Below are 20,940 nucleotides of genomic sequence, written 5' to 3'. Positions count from 1 at the left end.
TGTAACAGAAAAAGAATCCTCTGGGGGCTGGCCCCATGGCCAAATGGTTGAAGTTCCTTGCACTCTGCTTTGGCAGCCCGGGTTCATAGGTTTGGATCCCAGATGTGGACCTACTCCACTCATCAGCCATGCTGTGGAGGCATCCCACATCCAAAAAATAGAAAAAGATTGGCACAGATGTTAGCTCAGGGCTAATCTTCCTCAAGCAAAAAAAGAGGAAGATTGGCAACAGATGTTAGCTCAGGGGGTGAATCTTCCTCACCAAAAAAAAAAAAAAAAAAAAATCCTCTGGCATTTTGATTAGAATTGCATTGAATTCATAGATCAATTTTGGGATAATTGACTTGTTTATTATGTTGAGTCTCCCAATCCATGAGCACAGGATGCCTGACCATACCCTTACATTTTAACCTTGATCTATGATTTAACAAACTGTAAAGCTGATGAATGCCTCTGTTCTCCAGCAGAACGAAATAAGGATCCTAGGATGTTTTAATGCCCACCATCCTCTCCCATCTTTCATGTTATTGTTGACCAGTGTTTTAGTTCCGCTTGTCTTTAATCTCCCCCCAGTGGTCATTATTTTCATAGTTGTTGTTATTATGAATAAGTCAGTGCTTATTTATCTTTACCCACAAGTTTGCTGGTTTCTTTGCTCACCATTGCTTCTTGCGTTTCACCCACCCTTGTTGATTTAATTTCCTTTTTCCTGAAGTATATGCTTTAGTAGTACTTTCAGGTGGAGCCATGAGTGAGAAAATCTCTAACCTCGTGTCTGAAAAGGTCTTAATTTTACTCTTGCTCATGAATTATAGTTTAACTACAAACAGGATTTTAAATTCACAGTTGTTTCCTCTCAGCACTTGGAAGGGACTATGCCTCTGTCTTCTGACGTCTCTTGATGGTACTGGGGCTTCTCCATCAGCCTAATTGTCGTCCCTTTCAACGTATTCTGTTTTTTCTCTCTGGTTGTCTTTAAGACTTTCCGTCCTCGTTGTTTTTCTTTATGTCCGCCATAAAGTGTCTGAGTATGAGTTAATTTTACTTATCTGTTTGGAAATTCAATGTGCTATTTCTTTGGAAGATTAAGATTTTTCTTTAATTCTGAAAAATTCTCAGGCAAATATATTCCTAATATTGCATACCCATTTTCTCCCTTCTTCCCTCTAGAACTCTTCTGTTTTGTAGTTTTCAGTGCTTAATTCGTCTGTGCTACCTGCTAGGTGATTTCCTCGGGCACATCCTTCTGTTCCCTTTGTCTGTCTCCAGCTCTGTGAGTCTGATGTCTAACCCACACTTTACACTGGAAATTTTAATGGTTCTATATATTTTGCTAATTTCTAAAAGTTATTACGATAGTTTTTCAAATCTATCTGCCCTATTTTCATGGTTTCTTGGTATTCCCTTATGATTTCTACTTTTCTTATGGTCTCTTCAACTATTTTAAATGTTTATTTTATAGTCTTTTTCAGATCGTTCTATTGGCTCAAGTTTCGAGAATGCTAATACTCTCATGTTTTGCGTCTGCTTGTTCTTGTTCACGGTGCGTTATTTCCTGGCATGTTCTATAATGTTTGACTGTGGTGTCATCTGCAGTGGGGTTTTTTTCCCCTGTAGAAATTTTGCGTGGTCTGGGGTGGGAAAGAGCCCTACACGGTGGCTTTACATTGGCAGTTACTCAGCACCGCAGGGACATCGCTGGTTTGGAGCTAATTTTCTGATACTTTATTGGCTTGGGATAAATTTACACTTGTTTTAAGGGATGTGGGAAATCGATATGGTTTTGTGATGAGCAACAGTGAGAGGCCCAGTCCATAAATGCTCATCCTTAGTCCACTGTACTGGAGCTGAAGATGTCTGAGGATAAATGAGCCACCCAGGGATGTGCTGAGGAAGTAACTGATTCCTGTGTGCTTAAACACCAGATTATTTTTTGAGTCATATGTGCAGATTAGGTTCAAGAGGTGAATCATTTAGAGTGATAGAAGGGCTTCCTTTATAGGTTTTGAGACCTAGAGTGGGGAGAGATAGGTGACTTGGATGGAAAACGAATGGACTCAGACAGCAGCGTCTAACCATGAAATGTCTGTTGGGTTCTGGTCATGGGAATCTTTTCCCCACCTCTATGTGAATCACCAGTGAACTAATTATTTCCCATAAATGTGTTGTGGCCTTGGATCTATTTGGACTATTTAAGGACCAAGTGCTATTTCACCTAGGCCCAGGAGGAAGAGAGACCCAAGCCTAGGGGTCCTGCCATGCTCTTTCTTCCCCTCAGTCTAGACAAGGGGTATGAGGCCAGCTCTGAAGGAGAGTCAGGAGTTGGCTGGCCACCCTTTGAGAGAGCTGTTGGCCAAGCCCACTCCAGACTCATGGTCCCTGCCCTTCCCCATCAGCATGAAGACTGGGCTAATGAAATCAGCAAGGAATCCTGGGGCACTGGGGCCAGGCTGAGGGGAGGGCATCCTGCCAGGCACCACACATGGTGACCTGCTTAGCCTGGTGGGTTGGCTCCCCACGGCCTGGGCCACGTACCAATGGCATTTGCTTCGCACAGAGCAGCCACCACAGAGGGTGGTTAGGGAAGGGCGGGCCTCTGAAAGCAATCACTCTACTTCTTGTTAGGGATGGTCCATCAGCTTGGGTTCAGCCCACCATGATCCTTCCTGCTCAGAGGGAAATACTCTGCTGCTCCGCCCTGACCTCCGTGTTCTTAGCCAAATTCCACTGAGAGAGGACTGAAGGGGCCTGTAAGGGCCCACAGCTTGCCTCTCACGCCTGCAGAGAGGAATCATTGGCCAAGAGAGAAAACTTTTTCATTGTTGTTGCTCATCTTGTTTGTGTAGATCTATTTGCAACAATAGGACACGGCATTCTGTTGCTCTGGCTGGGATCAGAGCAACAGCTGGAAGTGCTCAGGACCGAGCTACCTTCAGGCCATCTTCCCGTGCCAGGGCCAGGGATGAGGAGGACTTTGGCCCAGGAGCCCGTCCATGGTGTCTAGCTGGGGCTGTGCACTGGGTGCCAGTGCAGTGTGGGCATGTGCTATGCTAATAGGTACAAGTAAAAATATTCATAAAGTCCCCCTTCGTGGGAAAGGTTTAGAATGCGACTCCTACTTCAAACGTATTCCTATGGGAACTTTAGTTTTGAATTATGCAAGGTCACTAGGAACAAACAACTTTCATTAAGTGCACCACCCTGAATGGCGTCCTGAATCTGCACAGGCTTCTGGAGTCAGACGGTCCTGGGTCTGAATCCGGGCTTTGGGACTCCCTAACGGTGCAGCCTTGGACCACTTCCTCCCTCTCACAGGGCTGCCAGGGCTTCGAGGATGCATGTGCAGAATTTAGCTCAGTGGCTGGCACGTGCAATAACCATTAAGTGGTGGCTCTTATAACCGGTGGTGGTGGACACAATACAGGTATTGTGCTGGGTCCCAAATGAGGAAGCACCCTGCTTCCGGTGGAGAGCCGAGTCTGACAGCTCATCCTGGGGGGGCATCTGAAGGCAGTTCCTCCCGGGTCCTCACCATGGGTCCTCTGCTCTGGCCCCTCCCTCGGCGAGATCCTTGCTGCATCTTCACATATGAGTCCATAGCCTTTCTCTCGATTGAAGTTTGGACTGCTGTTCTGCTTTGTTCCCAGCTCCTCAAGCTGGAGAAGCCTGGTAGGATGGGTAGAGCGTGGACTTTGACATTCAAATCCCAGCTGAGCCATTTACTTGCCAAGTCTCTTTAGGCAAGCTGCCGCTTCACCTTTATGAACCTCAGTTTCTATATCTGTAAACTGGAAGCAATAATACGTTCACTTTCAGGGTGTTCTGAGGGTAAAGTTACAATGAAATAGTACAGGTAAAGTGCCTGCCCCACGTTAGCTGTTCAGCAAATTTCTCTTTGCTCACCCTCATGGTGGTACCTGAAATCTATTACTCATAAATAGTGACCCCCAGACCTATTGTCATGAGTTGACTGCTGATTTCTTCCCCTTGGAGCAAAGCTGCTCCAGAAATGAATGTGGAAAATGAAGAGTAACTATGCATTTTAGCAAAAAAAAAGTAAACAGCGGCTGAAAATCGTGGGAATCATAGAGACCTTTAACAACTAATTGCTAATTTTCAAAAGGCCATGAAGACATTTATGAATGTTTAGATTTTCTAAATGTCAGTGGGGTCCAGAAATGTGCCCTGGCACCTGTAGAGAAAAGACTAGCTATGCAGCCAAAGCCTCTGAGACCACTTCTGGAAGGGGCAGAGAGGTTTTGGTAGATGGGAGAAAGGTCAACATGAGACCAGTCCTCCCAGGAGACCAGAGGAGGGCCTTCGGAAGCCAGCGTGGGCTAGGATTAGGTGTAACCTGTGAGAGCTCCTAAGCCAAGAGCAGAGGGAAGTCTGTCCCTATGCAGACAATGGGTGCACACGGGCAGGGAGCTTCCTGCAGGATAAGGAGGGGGCGAGTCGGATTGTATTTTTGGAGCAATCAAGAAAAGAAAGGGAAGAGTCACTTTCTAGGTTTATTAGTGAAGTTCCCAGCCCCTCACCCATGCTCATTCATCCCAAGGGTGTCCGTGGGAAGGAGGGTGGTGGGAAGGCATAAGGAGGGGAAACCTCAGGCTCCTGAATGACTGAGTCCCTTCCTCCGTGAAGGACACTCGGGGCCTGGAGCCAGCTCCCCAACTCCCTAAGTAGACCCCACCCCACTGAACCGTGGGAGCCATGCAGGGTCCTTCCACTGAGGGAGCTGCTCACAGACAGTGTGCTCAGGGCTGCCAGCATAGTGTGAGATGGAGACGTGTGGAAGCTCTGGAGAAAAGGGACTAGCACACTGTATGCAGGGAGTTATGAATGTGTTTGTGGAGTAATTGTGTCTAGGTGTGTGAGAGCTGTTTCTGTGTAGGAAGGTGGGGGGAGGTAGATGTGGGTGTGGAGATGGGGATGGTGGGGGTGGGGAGGTATGTGAGGGAAGAAGTGGGGGTCGGGAGGATGTAGGGGAGATGGGGGTGTATGTGAGAGGGAAAAGTATATGTGGTGGGGGTTGGGGCAAGGGTGGAGGCGTGCATGGGAGGGAAGGGGAAAGTGTGTGTGTTGGGTAGGCTGTGGGGGTGGGAGCTGCACAGCCTGGTCAGTTGGATTTAACCTGAAAAGGAGGAGGAAACAACAAGAGGGGGAAAAAAAATCACAAAACACATGGGTGTTATTAAGTCAACTGAGAGAAAAATAGCCCCAAACTGATGAGCACAAAAAAACCTAATGAGATTTGATGTAGAACATTTTTTAATGCACAGTGTAGGAAAGAATAGACACCCCCATGAGGAAATGATAGAAAACACTGGGCTGCTGTGTCGAAGGTTAGGGGAAGGCCAGGGAAGGGGCTGGGGCTCCGGGAGAGCTGGCTGTCTCCGTGGCAATGGCGGCGGCCTCCAACGGTCCAGCGGTTGATGCAAGGGTAGCTGATTCTCTGTCAGGCTCTCTTAACATCTGCTCTGTGGGCAAGTCACAACACGCCCCCTCCCCACAGCCCCCCAGCCACCTTGGCTGGCCTGGAGACGTAACCTCTTGTTCTCCTGGGACTCCAGCTGAGGCCTGAGTAGAGACCTGAGCCTGAGCATGGCTCTCCCTCCCCATCCGGCCCCTTGAGGCTCATTTAGTCATTTCTTTTGCTCCAGAATGAGGCTGGGGAGGCAGGTCTGCTTCTGTCTGGGGAGGAGAGGTGCCTAGGTCACAAGCTGCCTCCTGCGTCCTGCTCCCCTGGGGAGAGTTGCTTCTCCAGGACCACTGGCAGACCTGTGTCTTGGACCCACCTGTGGCAGAGGGGAGGGTCCCCTGGGGAGGCTCAGACCCAGGGTGAAAAAGGAGGGCTGATTACTATTCCAGCGGCTTTGGGCACCTCAAGAAAACTGTTAGGGAGTGGGAGATAGCCCCACAGAAATGAGGTGCAGGCCCCTGTCCTGCTGGGGAATGTGGTTTGAAGAAACCATTGAACCCTCCCACGAGAGGCCTTGGCTCCCCGAGGGTTCCCAGAGGATGCAGGGAGGAACTTTCCGTTCTTCCTGCCCCACAGTAGAGCTGAGGTTGCTAGCCGTGCTGGGACACCTCCTGTGGCCCAAACGCTTGAAATAGGAACCACCAGGCACATTGGGGCAGTGTGCTACCCACCAGGAGGCAGGAAACCCGCAGGAGCAGTTTCTTTCTCTCAGGAACAAAAGGACTTTTCAGGATGCAGAGCTTGGTTTGGCTCCGAGATCTATAGGCGGAAACAGCAAAGAGAAGTCAGAAGCGAGGCGATGGTATTAGGAGGTGGGGCCTTTGGGAGGTGATGTGGTCATGAGAGTAGGGCCCTCCTGAACGGGATTAGTGCCCTTACAAGAACAGGTCAGAGAGCTAGTTTGCTCTCTTTCAGCCGTGTGAGGAAACGACAAGAAGTCGGCAGTCTGTCACCCAAAAGAGGCTCTCCCCACAACCCTACCATACTGGCACCCTGATCTGGGACTTCCACCCTCCTGAACGGTGAGAAGTCAATTTCTGTTGTTTATAAGCTACCCAAGCTCTGATTCTTTGGTGTAGCAGCCCAAACTGATTCCATCAGATTCATTCTCCATGGTTGAAGCCCCTCCTTCTAACCTTGGGTCTAATTTTGAGTTTTCAGCTTTTGGACTGCCTTATTAGCCATTCCTCCCAGGTTCATGTCATTCACGAATTTGTCAGCTGTTTCTTGTCCTCACTCCAGTCTAGGAAACGGGGTCGAGTGGTGCACAGTTCGGGTTGCCGTCTTCCAGGTCACACTGACCCATTAACACCTGCACCGGACACGCTTTGAGCTGGGTCTTCCCAGAGGACTCTCCAGCCACGTGTCCACATCTTGTCTACCAGGATGTCATGACAGGCTTTGTCAAAAGGCTTCCTCCAGTCAAGTAACACCATGTTACAGCTTCCTGCTATTCTGGGAGGCCCATTAACAAAGGAAATGAGGTTGGTTTGGCATGACTGGCTCTTGATGAACTCATGTTGGCTCAGCTAATAGCTTTTTTTTCTTTGAAGAGCTCCTTGTCAGCCTATTGAATAAATCTGTGAACAATAAGTTCTGCTTCCTTCCCAGTTGGGAAGTGCGAAGTAAGTGCACATCTCTTTGAATGCTAAAATTAAATGGGGCTGAGCCTCCATCCTACTCGCTCAGGTTTGTCTTCCTTCCCTCCTCTCCACTGAGAAACAGTTTTGATAATGAGCTGAGCAGGCAATGCATCCATCCTTGGCCTGGTGGCAATTCCTCAGGGTGCAGGAGCGAGGCTCTGGACCCGCCAGAAGTGTGACGCCCAGCCTTGTTGCACCATGCACAGTGGACTCGCCCTCTCCCACCCAGCTCATTGGTCGCGTGGCCTCCTCAATACGAGTAGGCATTTTCCCCACAGCCCCCTCTAGGGCCAGAGTGTGGGTGTGGGAAGGGAGGTCCAGCCTCAGCCTCAGAACCAGTCTTGGAAACTCAGTTTTCAAAGCAGAGCAGAGAAATTCTCTCCTTCCGTTCCCCTGAGCTCGCTCTTTTCCTGCACAGATGTAAACCCTTCCAGGCAGCCCACCAGCCCCCCCCACCCTTTATTACAATCCATCCATTGCTGGTGGCCAGCGCTGATCTTACTTGTCTCTAGTTTCTGGACCCTGTTCCCAGGTTCTTAAAAACCTGGGCAATATTGCCTATCTCCAGGGTTCTGCCATCTCCCTCATCCATTTACATTTCTCAAAGTTTCTGGCCTCTTTAGATGAAAATTGATGTTATTATATGATCACTATGTCCCAGGTTATAATAGACACATTATTTTTAATCCTAGTAAGAATATTGCAAGGGGGGCATTATTATAACTGTTTTGGAGATGAAGACACTGAGGTTCTGAGATGCCTCCGACCAGGGAGCAGTAGAACCAAGATTTGAACCTGGTCTGTCTGGCTTCAAAGTGTGGATTCCTTCCATTGTCCCATGATGCGACCCAGGCTGTCAATCCCCACTCTATTGGTTTCTGCTGGTGCAGAAGAATATGTTCTCCCTAGTCGAAAAAAACTCAGAATGCATACGCCCATAGAAATCATTTTATAAGCGGAGGCTTAGGCTAGTCAGAATAGAATACATATTATTACAGGGGTATTATGGATTAAGAAGGCTTTGTGAACTCCACTGGGAACCCAATCACTTCTGCTGTGCAAACAACCCACTTTACAAAGGACTTCGCGATCTCAAATCATGAGTGAATTCGGGACAGCCTGTTCCAGGCCTGCCAGTGGGTGTTGCCAGAGTTTCGGGAAGAACTGTTGAGTAGCTGAATTTAGGAGGATGAGGAAATAGGTCCTTCAGAGTAGAACATTCTGAATGAGGTTCCAGGAGTTTGCTGATAGCCCAAGGGCTTGGCACCTTGGCCATGCTTCCAGAAATCTCTCCGGAAGCACCCCTGCCTTTTCCTGTTGTTTTCTTATGAATTGCTTCTGAGGTTGGGGTCTTGCTGACTTCCTCGTCATTTGACCCTACTCACCCCCCAAGCCATGCCCCCTTTTGATTGAGGAGGTAATGAGTGGCCTTCAAGAACCATGAATTGAAGGAGAAGTCCTGTTGCCCTCCTGTCTCCTGGCAGAATTCTCTCTTTCCTCTACCTAAATGATAAGAATGACTAGCCAAAGGAAAGCCCCGCTTTCCATGGCCTTCCTATGTTGCTTGACCCTTCTGGGGTCCTCTCAGCCCCAGTTCCGGATCTTTGTGCAGAGACTTCTTATACCCTTGACAGCCTTCCGGACAGCCTCTGCCTGGCCACACCTGAAATATATGTCCTTGAACAATGGAATGGCCAGACCTTGGTCTGCTCAGATCTGCCCTGTCTCCATGGGTCTTATTCTAGGGAGGTAGGCCTTCCTCCACAGAGTCCTCTATCTTTCCAAATCTGCTGAGGGGTCCAGAAATTAGAACTGAAAGTCTGCGTATTTCATCATGGGATGAATCAGAAGGTTGACTCACGTGCAGCGAGGGTGGTGCTGGGGTAGCTGGGGAGGGGAGAGGTCCCGGCCTGTTCTAGTTAGCATTTCACAGTGAAAACTGGCACAGCTGGACCTCTGGTGTCTTGTGGGGAAAAAAATGTGCTCTGATGAACTTGAGCCTTCCAGAAGTCTGCCTCGGGAAGATGAGAAACAGACTGACATCCAGCTAATGAATAGATTCCCCTCCCTCCCTTTCTCAGGCCCCTCAAGATGGAGGCAGGTGGCCTCCGGAGTCTGTGGTGGCTGGAATAGGCAGGCATTTCTCTGATCTTCCCACAGGATTTGACACGGTGGGGAGGTCGCAGCTAGCAGCCTCTGAGGAGGGCGATGTGCTTTCATGAGTCAGTGGAGAGTAAGTGGGTTCGGGGCCTTTGCTTGAAAGCCTGAAAAGTGAGGAGCAGTTGCTCTCTCTTCCTTTACATGGACCCGAGCTCCTGAAGAAAGCTGAGGGAGGAGAGGGGTGGAGTGGGGCAAAGAAAGCTGAGCCCCCCGATTCTGCCAAAGGCTCCTGATGCAAGGTCTTTTCCTCCCCCTTCTTCTGGTCCTTGGACTCACTTATCCCCGTCCTCTTAAGAGAATCGCATAACGGTCTAAATTCTGGAACATTCTGCTCTCACCAGAGTGAGCTGGCCACAGCCACTCACTGCAAGGAGTCCCAGGTGTGCGTTCTGAGGAAGCCACACTATGTCTGTCTCTGCTATAAACACCTGTTCCCACATCAAGCCAGGGAGCAGCGAGCCCTACCCACCACCACGCCCTGCTCTTCCTGGCTCCGGAGCTCCCTGCATCCAGGCCAGCCAGCTGCTGCTTCCCGGAGGGCAGAGCTCCCAGGTGAAAAAAGCCTTGCCCTCTGCGGGTGGATTTAGTTGCCATTTCCCTTTCATGTGTGTCAGACGTGGTCCAGGATGAATCTGGTCCCACTCAGGGCTGGCATATGAAAAAGAGAGTTTCTTGGGAGGTCTCGAATCATTCTGGAATGCAGACTAGCCAAACAGCGACTCAGTAGACTTGGATTTAATTGGGGCCAATTGATTGTTTTTTTTAATATGCATTTTTACTAAGTAAAGGCAGTTTCTGACATGTAATCTCACATTTTAAAAGTTAATGATAAGTTAAGTGACTCGCAGAGAGTTTTGCCTCCCGGACACTTCATTAGGTGAAATTTCATGAGGATTTTTGTGGCATTGGTATAACATGCAACATGCCACGTAAAGACGTGTAAGCAATCAACATTTTTATGATCCTCAATGACTATTAGATGTCCCTCAAAAAATAATTTTGCCAGCCAAGCCAGCAACAATGTTCTACTAGTTGTGAATTCAGTAAAATAAGGAGAATAGGCAAAATCAAGAACTAGAACTCTTAAAAGAAACACTTACTCTCTGATCCTTTGTTTCTCAAGCGCCTGCTCTCCTACAAGCCTGGCCTTGTGTATCTTACACACACCCGCTCTGGGCTGTGCATCACCACCTGCGCAGCCGCGGAGCCGGCCAGCGCTCCCTGCCCCACGTGCAATGCTCAGTCTCCCATTTTACCACCGAAATATCTGGGTTAATTCAGCTCCTGACACACGGACCTTGAAAACTGGTCTTAATCTCTCTCCAGTGCATTCATTGTACTGCTCCCCTCACCATCTTCACACCTCTGGGGTTTTCCTTAGGATACAATCCGGGCCCCTTCCCAGGACACACAAGACTCGCCCTGGTTGTATTTGCATGACAACGACACTGAACTCCATTTCATGTTATGAGTGTGCCACCCACATCTCTGAGCCCCTCCACGTGCTGTTCCCCTCTCCTCCTCCCCACTGGTCTTCTATCTACTCCTGTTGATTCTTCTGCGCTCAGAGGCCACCTTCTCCAGGAATCTTTTCCCAAACCCTCTCTCCAGCAACACTTGGTTTGGTGCCTTTCCCGTGTGCTCCCTGGGACCCTATCCTCTCCCAACTCAGTATGTACCAGGCTGTGTTTTTTTTTTTATTGTGGTGAAATATACATAACATGAAAATTGCCATTTTTGCCATTTTTAAGTGTACAGTTCGGTGGCATTAAGTACATTCTTACCGTTGGACTCCATCATCACCATCCGTCTCCAAAACTTTTTCATCTTTCCCAACTGAAACTGTACCCATTAAACATTAGCTCCACATTCCTCCTCTCACCAGCCCCCCACCTCCATTCTACTTTCTGCCTCTATGCATTTGTCTATTCTATGTTTCTTATAGAAGTGGAATCATGCAATGTTTGTCCTTTTGTGTCTGGCTTTTTCAGTTAGCATAATGTCTTCAAGGTTCATCCATTTTGTATGTAGCGTGTGTCAGAATTCCCTTCCTTTTTAAGGCTCAATAATATTCCATTGTACGTATATATCACATTTTGTTTATCCATTCATCCGTTGATGGACATTTGGGTTGTTTCCACCTTCTGGCTATTGCGAATAATCCTGCTATGACTACTCGTGTACAAATATCTATTCATGTCCTTGCTTTCAGTTCTTTGGGGTATATATCCAGAAGTGTAAATGCTGGATCATATGGTAATTCTATTTTTTAATTTTTTTTTTAAAGGTTGGCACCTGAGCTAACATCTGTTGCCAATCTTTTTTTCCCTTCTTCCTCTCTCCAAAGCCCCCCAGTACATAGTTGTATATTCCAGTTGCAGCTCCTTCTAGTTGTGCCACGTGGGACGCTGCCTAAGCATGGCCTGATGAGCCATGCCATGTCTGCGCCCAGGATCCAAACCGGCGAAACCCTGGGCTGCTGAAGTGGAGCGCGCGAACTTAACCACTCGGCCATGGGGCTGGCCCCTATTTTTTAATTTTTTGAGGAACTGCCATACTGTTTTCCCCAGTGGCTGCACCATTTGCCTTCCTACCAGCAATACACAAAGTTTCTAATTTCACCACATCTTACCCAACGCTTGTTGTTTTCTGTTATTTGATAATAACCGTCCTGATGGGTGTGAAGTGATATCTCACTGTGGTTTTGATTTGACCAAGCAATATTTTGGTTGCTTCTTTGATGATCTGTGTACCACAGCAGACTGAAGGGTTTATAAGGGCAGCCCCTGTGCCCATCTCAGTCACCTCCATGTCCCCCACCCCAGCAGAGTGCCTGCCCACAGTCACTATTGACCAAATGACTGAACAACCAAGAATGAATGAAATTTGCTTCTGCTGACTTTTCGGGACTCAGCATCCAAGCTTTCCCCCTGTGAAGCAGGCTTCATCCACACTGTGGCTGACGGGCCTGCGTGTGGTCCTTTGTTGGCCACGCTGGGAGTGGGGGCCTGTTCTTTGTACCTCTTTCCCAGTTGGGCCGTTTGCTCTCAGGTGATCTTTAAACCACTCCTCCACAGAGCCTAGACCTGGCCCTGCCACCCCATAGCCTAAAGACAACATGTGACAGGGAGCTGCTGTCACACCTAGACAGACCAGACAGGTGGCTTAGCCAAGCACATTTGCAAGTGACAACAGCCCACGGTTTTAGGGAACTTCAAACTTTGCTTATTTCCCTGTACAAAATATGCTCGAAATTTGTTTGAGTCTTCTGAAAAGAAATGCCCATTTGAAGTCTTGGCAGCAGCCCTTTTATTTATGGGCCTGTAGAAATGCATCAGCTCGGTCCAAGTTGGCACGGGGCAGTGAACAGAGAAGGGTACGTGCCGATTTGAGTGATTGCACAGCTGCGTTTGGTCTGTCGCCAGTGTGGGCCAGCAGGGTTCTCCAAGGCTGGGCAGCCTGCTCTGCCCTGGTTCCTGAACATGCCCCTCTGGTCTTGAGAAGGGCATAGAGGTTTCGGTACTCGTCCATCACTTTTTCTAAAGACCAGCACAGCCCACGTGTGTAAACGCTCGTCCTGGGGTGTCCTGCGTGGCTGCCGCATTGAGGGCAGGGAGTGAGGAGTGAGCCCGCACTGCCCGCCCCCCTGCGCCTCCAGCAGCCTCCACCCTCTACAGTGCTTGGCCTCTCCCTAGAATCCTGAGGTCTTTCAAAGTCAAGGCCACTGACCTACGGAGTCACAGATTCAGTCCAGAACCCAGGTCCCAGGCTTCCAGTCCAGCCTTTCCAATGTCTGTTGGCCTTGTCTGTCCACGGCTGCCTGGGCCTCCCCGTGAGGATCTGGATGAGTCTGCCAGCGCCACACCCCTGTTCCTGGGTGTTGGACACAAGACAGTGTTGGTAGAAGGATTCCTTAGTGGGGTCGGGGGAGTGGGCTACACAGCCCCCACGGTCTCTTTCTCAGCAGGAACATCTTACAGTTCTGTGCTTCCAGATAAAGAGACTGTCCTGCGAATCGGACCCTCACAGCGTTACTGAGCCACACCAGCCTTCCTTCAAGAGGGCAGGCACAGCCATCAGACCTGCCGACTGCCCGGCGGGGCCCAACTTTTCATGCCTTCACCCCTTTCTGGATCCATAACCTTCTGGCTCGTGAATGACCCATAGGAGTCTCCATATCTGGCCACCTTGTGGTCTTTGCCTCAAGGGAAGCGGGGGCTCAGAAAGACTTAGAAACTTGCTCAAGTTCACACAGCTACCTGGGGCTAAACCCAATTTCTTTCTTTCTTTTCTTTTTAAACCACTTTATTGAGGTATGATTGACATGTAAACAGCTGTACGTGTTTAATGCATACAGTTCAATGAGTTTGGGGATAAGTATACACCCTTGAAACCATCACCACCATCAAGGCCGTAGACTTATCTATCGCTTCCCAAAGTTTCCTCCTGCCCCCTTTATTACTCTGTGTGTGTGTCTGTGTCTGTGTGTGTTAAGACCACTTAATACCAGATCTACCCTCTTAACAAATTGTAAGTACACAATGCAGTCTCGTTAGCTATGGCACTCTGCTGTAGAGTTGGTCGCCAGAACTTATTTATCTTGCATACTTTAAACTGTGTACGCTTTGACCATCACCTTCCCATTATTCCCTCCCCACAGCCTCTGGCTCAATCACCATTTTACTCTCTGCTTCTACGTGTTTGACTGTTCTAGATTCCACATGTGAGATCATACTGTATTTGTCTTTCTGTGTCTGGCTTATTTCACTAAAACCAATTTCTTGACTCCTTATACTGTATGTTTGTTTCATCTCATTGTCTCAGACTTCAGCAAAACTCCCAGCAGCCAGCCCCTTCCCAGGACACCTCTACTGGGGAGGAAGTCAGTATAAGGTGCCAGCCACCCACGGAGATCAGAGAGCCCTTGTGTTTGTGGCTGGGGACAGAGGACTCCCCCCAGGCCTGGCTCCTCCATCCCTGAAAAATGTGTGTTGTGTCTTCTCAAAGCGACCATTTCAGACTTGACTTCAGTATGGAGTTTGATTCAGACACACACAGGTTCAAATGCCAGCTCTGTCCCAAACCAGCCACTTAGGTAGGCCAGTAACCTCTGTGAACAGGAGACAATGTGCGTCACAGCCTCGGCAGTGTCTGCCTGTGCAATAAACGAGAGTTTAAAAGTTCTGGCACTGGAACTTGGGTCTCCAAAGTAGAGCCTGTAAGTGGGAGAAAGGCTCAACACCACACAGGGGAGAGGCAGTGGGGGGAGGGCAGAGAAATGCAGCCCTAGTGTCATGCAGACCTTTGCAGGCCTGGGGCGTAGGCCAGAAAGAAGGACAATGGTTGTGGAAGAAAGACATGAGAAATGGGAGAGACATTGTTAAATTCTGGCTATATTTATTTATGGAAAATTTTTTTTAATTTAGAAGATTTTACTGTTGCTCTATTGCAAAATAAAGGCAAACACACACACAAAGAACACCCACTCCCCTCGCCCAGAGAGAGAGCCGTCGTCTCCAGAGTTTGTCTCTGCATATTCAATTAGTCCATGTAAGTTGTATAAACTAGGGATCATACTCTTCTCCAAACTGCTAGTTATTTTTTGAACCTACAGGACGTTACAGCTGTCTTTCCATGTTGTAAGGGTACTTCCCCATCCTAATTCTATGAGGCTGCCTCCTATTTCACGGTGAGGTTGGACCACTCTCTATTTGAATTCTGCCTTGAAAGGTGGGATAGTGGGTGTGAGATGGGAGAAGGAAGGGAAGAGGGACACTAACCAAAGGCCAGGGCCTGGCTGCTTGCCCAGGTGCTCCACACCCTGCACAAAGCTAGAGTCAGGTCTGGACGACCTGGACCAGACAGACGTCTTGGCCCCTTTGATTTCCTGGGACAAGACTCCCTGATCGATGGGGGAGCCCCCTAGGCCAGCAGTTTTCAAATGTGTCCTACACAAACACCAATGTAGAGGACAGGCGATGGCGGGGCCGGGCTGGACAAAGCGTGTATGTCTGGGAAGGGGAGAGGATGATGAGGAGGGCAGACCCCTCCCCAGCCCCACCGCCCAGGGAAGCCCTGAGCCCAACAGCCCTGGGCAGAGTCCAGTGTGAGGGGCAGATCTAGTCCACAACCCCCGCTTTTCCTCTCCATGGGACTTTGAGGCCCACCTAGCTCAGGGCCGTGCCCTCCCTGGGAGAACCACAAATGAGAATCTAACCAAATCCCATTAGCGTTAAGTGAACAAACCCACAGAACAAGATCAGTGATGTCGCTGGTTTCCACTGGCCTGGGCAAGGCAGGAAAAGAAGAGATCTCATGGAAAGGAGCCCTCAAGAGCCCTCGGGCCTTGGAGAGCTGACAACGCTGATTGTTTAGTGTGGGCCAAATTAAAAACAGCGGCACGCGGAAGTGACAGTCTAGCCTGGCCAGGTTCCTATAGCCACAGGCAGCATGGTGCCCATGGGCCACACTGGGGGTCTCTGGGACCCTCACCCAAGGGTCTCAAGGTGCAGCCTCAGCTCCCCATCTGTAAGAGGAGGGGTTGAACTAAAGGGTCTCGACATCATTTCCAGCTTCCCAAGTTCTGTGATTCTTGGGAATCACAGACTTGCTCAGACTTGGTAAGGACACTAAATGCCTTTGGCATTGGGCTCTCCAGTGTGATGCAAGGCCAGGCTCATCCAGGAGTGAGGGCTTTGGGAGTGTTGACCCAGGAGGCATGCATCCCAGGCCAGGGGTGACATGGTCTTCTTTGGGACAAAACAACCCCTGGCCTGCTAAAGAAGACCACCCCGTGGGGGCCCGACACTGAGGCTGACCACAGCGGTACTGAAGGCCCACAAGTCTGGGTGTTCATCCTGGATCCCCTTTTCCAGGTGGGAGACCCTTTCTTCCTGGGATGAAAGTATTGCTCTCTCCATGCTCAGCCCCCTGCCTGTACCCACAAAGGAGAAAGAATATAGACCCGGAAGAGAAAGATTCCTCTTCCACCCATGAAAGGCGGCCCTGGAGCGGGAGCCCACATTCTCACCTTTGTTTCTTGAGTCCCTCCCAAAAGGCCTGGGAGAAAGGCCAGGCTTGGAGGCTGGCTGGTGGATGCAGGAGACAGGTAGTGTGACTGGCGTGCACTCTCATTGCAGGGAACAGCAGCCACGTCCAGGCCGAGCTCTGCCAGAGGACCCAGCAGGACCTGCCCCACAATAAATGCCACAGCCCCAACCGGGACCCCCGGAAGGAGACCAGCAGCATGTGGGGGCTCATGGTGTTCGCCCAGCTGCTGGCAGGCATCGGGACAGTGCCCATTCAGCCGTTTGGGATCTCCTACGTGGACGACTTCTCGGAGGCCAACAACTCGCCCCTGTACATCTGTGAGTCGCGGCTTGAAGAGGGCTGCAGGGAGGGGGCAGGTCCTGACGTGGCACTTCCTCAGGCCCTGAGGGGCTGAGTCGAGGGCTAACTCTCTCTGCCCCACAACACAGCAAATGAGTGCAGAGGTGTGGGGATCAGACAGACCTGGTTGGAATGCCAGGTCTGTCACCAACCAGCCATGTGATCCTGGGCAAATGGGGCACAGGGCCCCAAGACCACCTGCAGAACGAGGCTGAGAGTATCTGTGTGCTGGGCGCTGTGGGATTACCTGAGCCCCGAGCCAGGCACAGAGGAGCTCCTTAACCTGCAGTAGCTACTGCTGCCGTCCAGTCCTCTGGGCCCAGGCCGAAGCACGCGTCTTCCCAAGCCATCTCCTTAGGAGCAGGTTGGCCTCAAAGAAGCACATGCAAAGCAGAAGCAGATGACCATCCAACTTCCCAAATCCTTCCCTTAGAACAAGCCACAGTGAGCATCCTCAGGACCCACGGCCCAGACCAGGCAGACCACACCCACTGGCTCTGTGGCCCAAAAGCTCCTGCCAGGGCCACCAGCATCGTACCTGCAGGAAGCTTTGCCCACCAGCAAACCCCTGGGCCAGCATCTTTAACTGCCAGGGAGGCCATTTACTTTCTGGCGAGTGGATCTCTCTGGCAGCTGGCTGGAGGAGAAACAGCTTTGGTTCTGCACGTCTCAGGATCTTGAGTGGCTCTGGCCTTGTCTGTGGGAAATGCCATAGGTGTGGACTTGTCAGGGTCAGAGGGAAGATGGGGTGACATCTCAGGAACCCCTCAGCTGGGGAAAGAGCCTGGCTGCCACACCCTCTCTATCCCCCTCAGCCTCTTTTTTCTGCTCTCCTTTCCAGCCATCTTATTTGCCATCTCCGTGTTTGGACCGGCTTTTGGGTACCTGCTGGGCTCTGTCATGCTGCGGATCTTTGTGGACTATGGCAGGGTGGACACAGGTGAGTGTGTGCGAGGACGCCCACCCCATCGCCAGTTCTGCGAAGCAGCCTCCCCCCAACCCCCAGCCAACCAGGGCAGAGAATGAAGCTTCAGCTGCTCACTGCCGCCTTCTCACGCACTTATTCACTCCTGCAGCCCCCTCAGACAGCCAGGAGCGAACAGCGCACACCTCCTCCTACCAGGCCTGTGCTGGACACAGGGGAGGGGTGCTGCTAAAGAAAACACACTTTCTGCCCTCAAAAAGTTTGCAGTGGGAAACCTTGAGACCTGGGGCAGGGCCTCAGGTGTTGCCACCACAGCTGCCCATCTTGGTGGTGATATTAAAAATAGTTCTATGGTCCTTTGATTCTAAGATGGTTTTGATTGTTTAAAAATAAAAAAGATTTAATAAGAGTCCTTTTGAGGAAAAAAAAGAAGCATTACATAAAACAGACACATGGATTATGACTCACACCCGAAGGGGTATAACATCATGTTTAACTGTGCGGGCACTGGCAGTGGACAACCTGGGTCTAATCCTGGTTCCACTTCTTACTGGCTGAGTGATCCTGGGCAAGTATCTTTACCTTTGTGGACCTCAGTTTCCTCCTCTGTAAAATGGGTCTAATGATAGTAAAATAGAGTTTTTGCAAAGATTAGAAGATGCCTGAGGCTAGGGGCTGGCCCCATGGCCGAGTGGTTAAGTTCACGTGCCCCGCTTCAGCAGCCCAGGGTTTCACCAGTTCGAATCTTGGCAGACATGGCACCACTCATCAGGCCACACTGAGGCGGCATCCCATTTACCACAACTAGAAGGACCCACATCTAAAATATATACCACTATGTACTGGGGGGCTTTGGGGAGAAAAAGGAAACATAAAAAAATTAAAAAGAAGATGCCTGATGTATAGTGAGAGGTTAACAGGTGTAGCTCTTATTCTTCAAAGAATGGTGTGGACTAAAATCACTGTGTATCTTAGAATGAGAAAGTACAGTCCATAGACAAGGGCAGAGTACTGAGCTGACCATTCAGGGAGCCAGCCCCAGGATGAATCCTGCAAGGACTTCTGGGCTTTGTAAGCTTGTCCTGCACCACCCAGCCTCCCACCATGCATGGAAGGCCAGCACTGTGACAGAGGGACAGGCAAAATGCTTTGGAAGTTCCTACCTCGTAGACTTGATTAGCGGACACAGCGGGATAACAGATGTAAACACGTGATCTGGTGTCTGGCTCATGGTAAGCCTTGAGAGAGTCAGCTGCCTTCATCATTATTCCTGTCAAAGGCTGAAATAAAATAAGGTGAGGCAAAGGTTCTGATCCCTTCAGCCTGGGGATTCTCTCATACTCTGCTTCACGGGCAGTGGTCTCCCTTCTCTGGGAAGACCAGAATGGCCTGGAGAGGGAATGTTGTCTTGACCAAGGTTCTAGCTCATGGCTTACCTTTTCTCCATCGTGGGAAGAAATCCCCCTGATTAGAGCGTTCCAGTAAGGTGAGATCATGCATTCATCCATCAAATACTTGTGTCCTTCGCTTTCTCTTCACTGCAGTTAACTTGAGCCCTGGAGACCCCCGATGGATTGGAGCCTGGTGGCTGGGCCTGCTCATTTCCTCAGCCCTCTTGGTTCTCACGTCTTTCCCCTTCTTTTTCTTTCCTCGAACAATGGCCAGAGGAGTGGAGGTAAGGTTCTGAGAGCCTGTGACTCTACCCATAGGAGTTTAAAAAAGGGAGGTGTGGGGAGAAAATAAACAGAACTGAGAAGCTGCCGCAAGTTCAGCAAATTCTGGGTGAAATCTAAACACGTTTCATGATGCAGCCTCTCAGAGGCTTTGAGAGGAGAGAGTACTGGTGAATTTCCAAACAGTGGTATCTCATCAGTGGTCCCTTACCATGTGAGCATCTTGGGGATCAGGAAGCTCCAGGGAACGTAGTTTGGGAAACACAGAGTTCGTCTAAATTGGAACAAAGAGTTAAGAGCCAATGAAGACTGCACATGTGAGCTGGTGCCATCAACTTTTGCATTGAATCCAGCCCATTGGGTCTGAACCTGAAGGACAGAGTAAGAGGGGATTCCTAGGGCTGAAGAGAGTGGGTATGAGCTGAGAGTGGAGCATATTTTGAGCACTGCCCTTCCATGCATCTTTTAGTCGTTTCTGTTTGGGAAAGAAATCAGGGAAAGATGAGAATGGAAAACAGGGACGAGAAGTCTGAGTGGGGGTTTTGATGTTGGCCTGAAGGCTCTGAAACTTGTTCTGATCCCATGAAGTTCTGGGACACGGCAGTGACTGGGTGTCCACTCAGGTGGAAACATGGCAGCGAGGTTGAGGTTGGGGGGTCAGGAAGGAATGAAGGCTGGAGATCTGAAGAGGCCAGCATAGAGATGGAGGATGCAGCTGAGGCCCAGGGCAATGGCCGGGCAGCTGAGGGAAGGGCAGGGACAGACGTTCTTCGAGGCGGTGCGAGAAGGACTCAGCAGTGAGCTGGCTTGGAGGAGGAGAGGGGCTGAAGTTTGCATCCAGGTTTCGGGCCAGAGTCAGAGCTTGATGTCCAGCAGTGAAACCCAGGCCCAGCAATTGGAGGAGGGGCAGTGATGGGAGAGCCCCAGCTTGTCTTGAGGAAGAATTTCAGAAGCTGCCAGCACATCATGGTGGTTCTGAGTTTGAATCCAGCTCTGCTGGCTGAGTGATCTTAGGCAAGTTTCCTCTCCTTTAAAACACTGGAGACAGAGTTCCTGTCTCAGACCAAGGCTGTGAGGAATGGGACGGTGCATGTGGGACGCTAGGCATGGTGCCCAACATGGAGTGTGCACTACTGGGAGCTCCTGTGCCTGGCGAGGCAGCCCCCTGAGGATCCTGACAGAGTCAGAGCTCAGGGCCCTTGCATGTGCCTGGTGGTCCAGAGCTGTCGCTGATGAGTTCAGAAGACGTGGGCGAGTTCACGGAGGGGGGGTGCACAGAACACAGGCCAGGAAAGAACAGCAGTTAAAAGGACTCAACTTTGGGCCCAGAAGGAAGCGGGGAGCCCATAGTGGAGATATAAAGAGAGAGCTAGAAAGAGGTCATGCTAGACTAGAGTGTCCCAGAAGCTAGCACCCCTGGAATCTGAGGACAGGGAAGAAGCAGAGCCGTGATGGACAGACAAGGGGTGAGATCCAGTCAGACCCCTTTTGGCATCAGTCATGGGAAAGTTAGATGTGATATCACGTGCCCGGAGGTATCTTGGGAGGCACTGGCATGGATGCTTTCTGGTCAGCAGCCAAAGCACGGGGCTCACTGACACGCAGGTGGTGTTTGCTTCAAATGAGCCTTCTCTGGACGCACACACACACACACATACACACACCTGG

The 20,940-nt window shown here is 50.1% G+C and overlaps 1 protein-coding gene across 1 annotated transcript in view; it reads left to right on the top strand.

Annotated features, from left to right (window-relative positions):
* The window catches only part of SLCO2A1 (solute carrier organic anion transporter family member 2A1), an 83,789-nt gene that overhangs the window by 47,507 nt on the left and 15,342 nt on the right, over window positions 1-20,940 (top strand). The window contains exons 5-7 of the mRNA XM_014828715.3: window positions 16,425-16,652; window positions 17,516-17,614; window positions 19,144-19,274. Of these exons, the coding sequence (XP_014684201.3) occupies window positions 16,425-16,652; window positions 17,516-17,614; window positions 19,144-19,274 (458 nt within the window). The remainder of the gene's footprint in view (window positions 1-16,424; window positions 16,653-17,515; window positions 17,615-19,143; window positions 19,275-20,940) is intronic.

The sequence above is a fragment of the Equus asinus genome, chromosome 21 (genome assembly GCF_041296235.1).
Source record: "Equus asinus isolate D_3611 breed Donkey chromosome 21, EquAss-T2T_v2, whole genome shotgun sequence".
Classification (NCBI taxonomy): Eukaryota; Metazoa; Chordata; class Mammalia; order Perissodactyla; family Equidae; genus Equus; species Equus asinus.
Note: the sequence above shows the minus strand (reverse complement) of the source record. Positions and strands in the feature narration are given on the sequence as shown.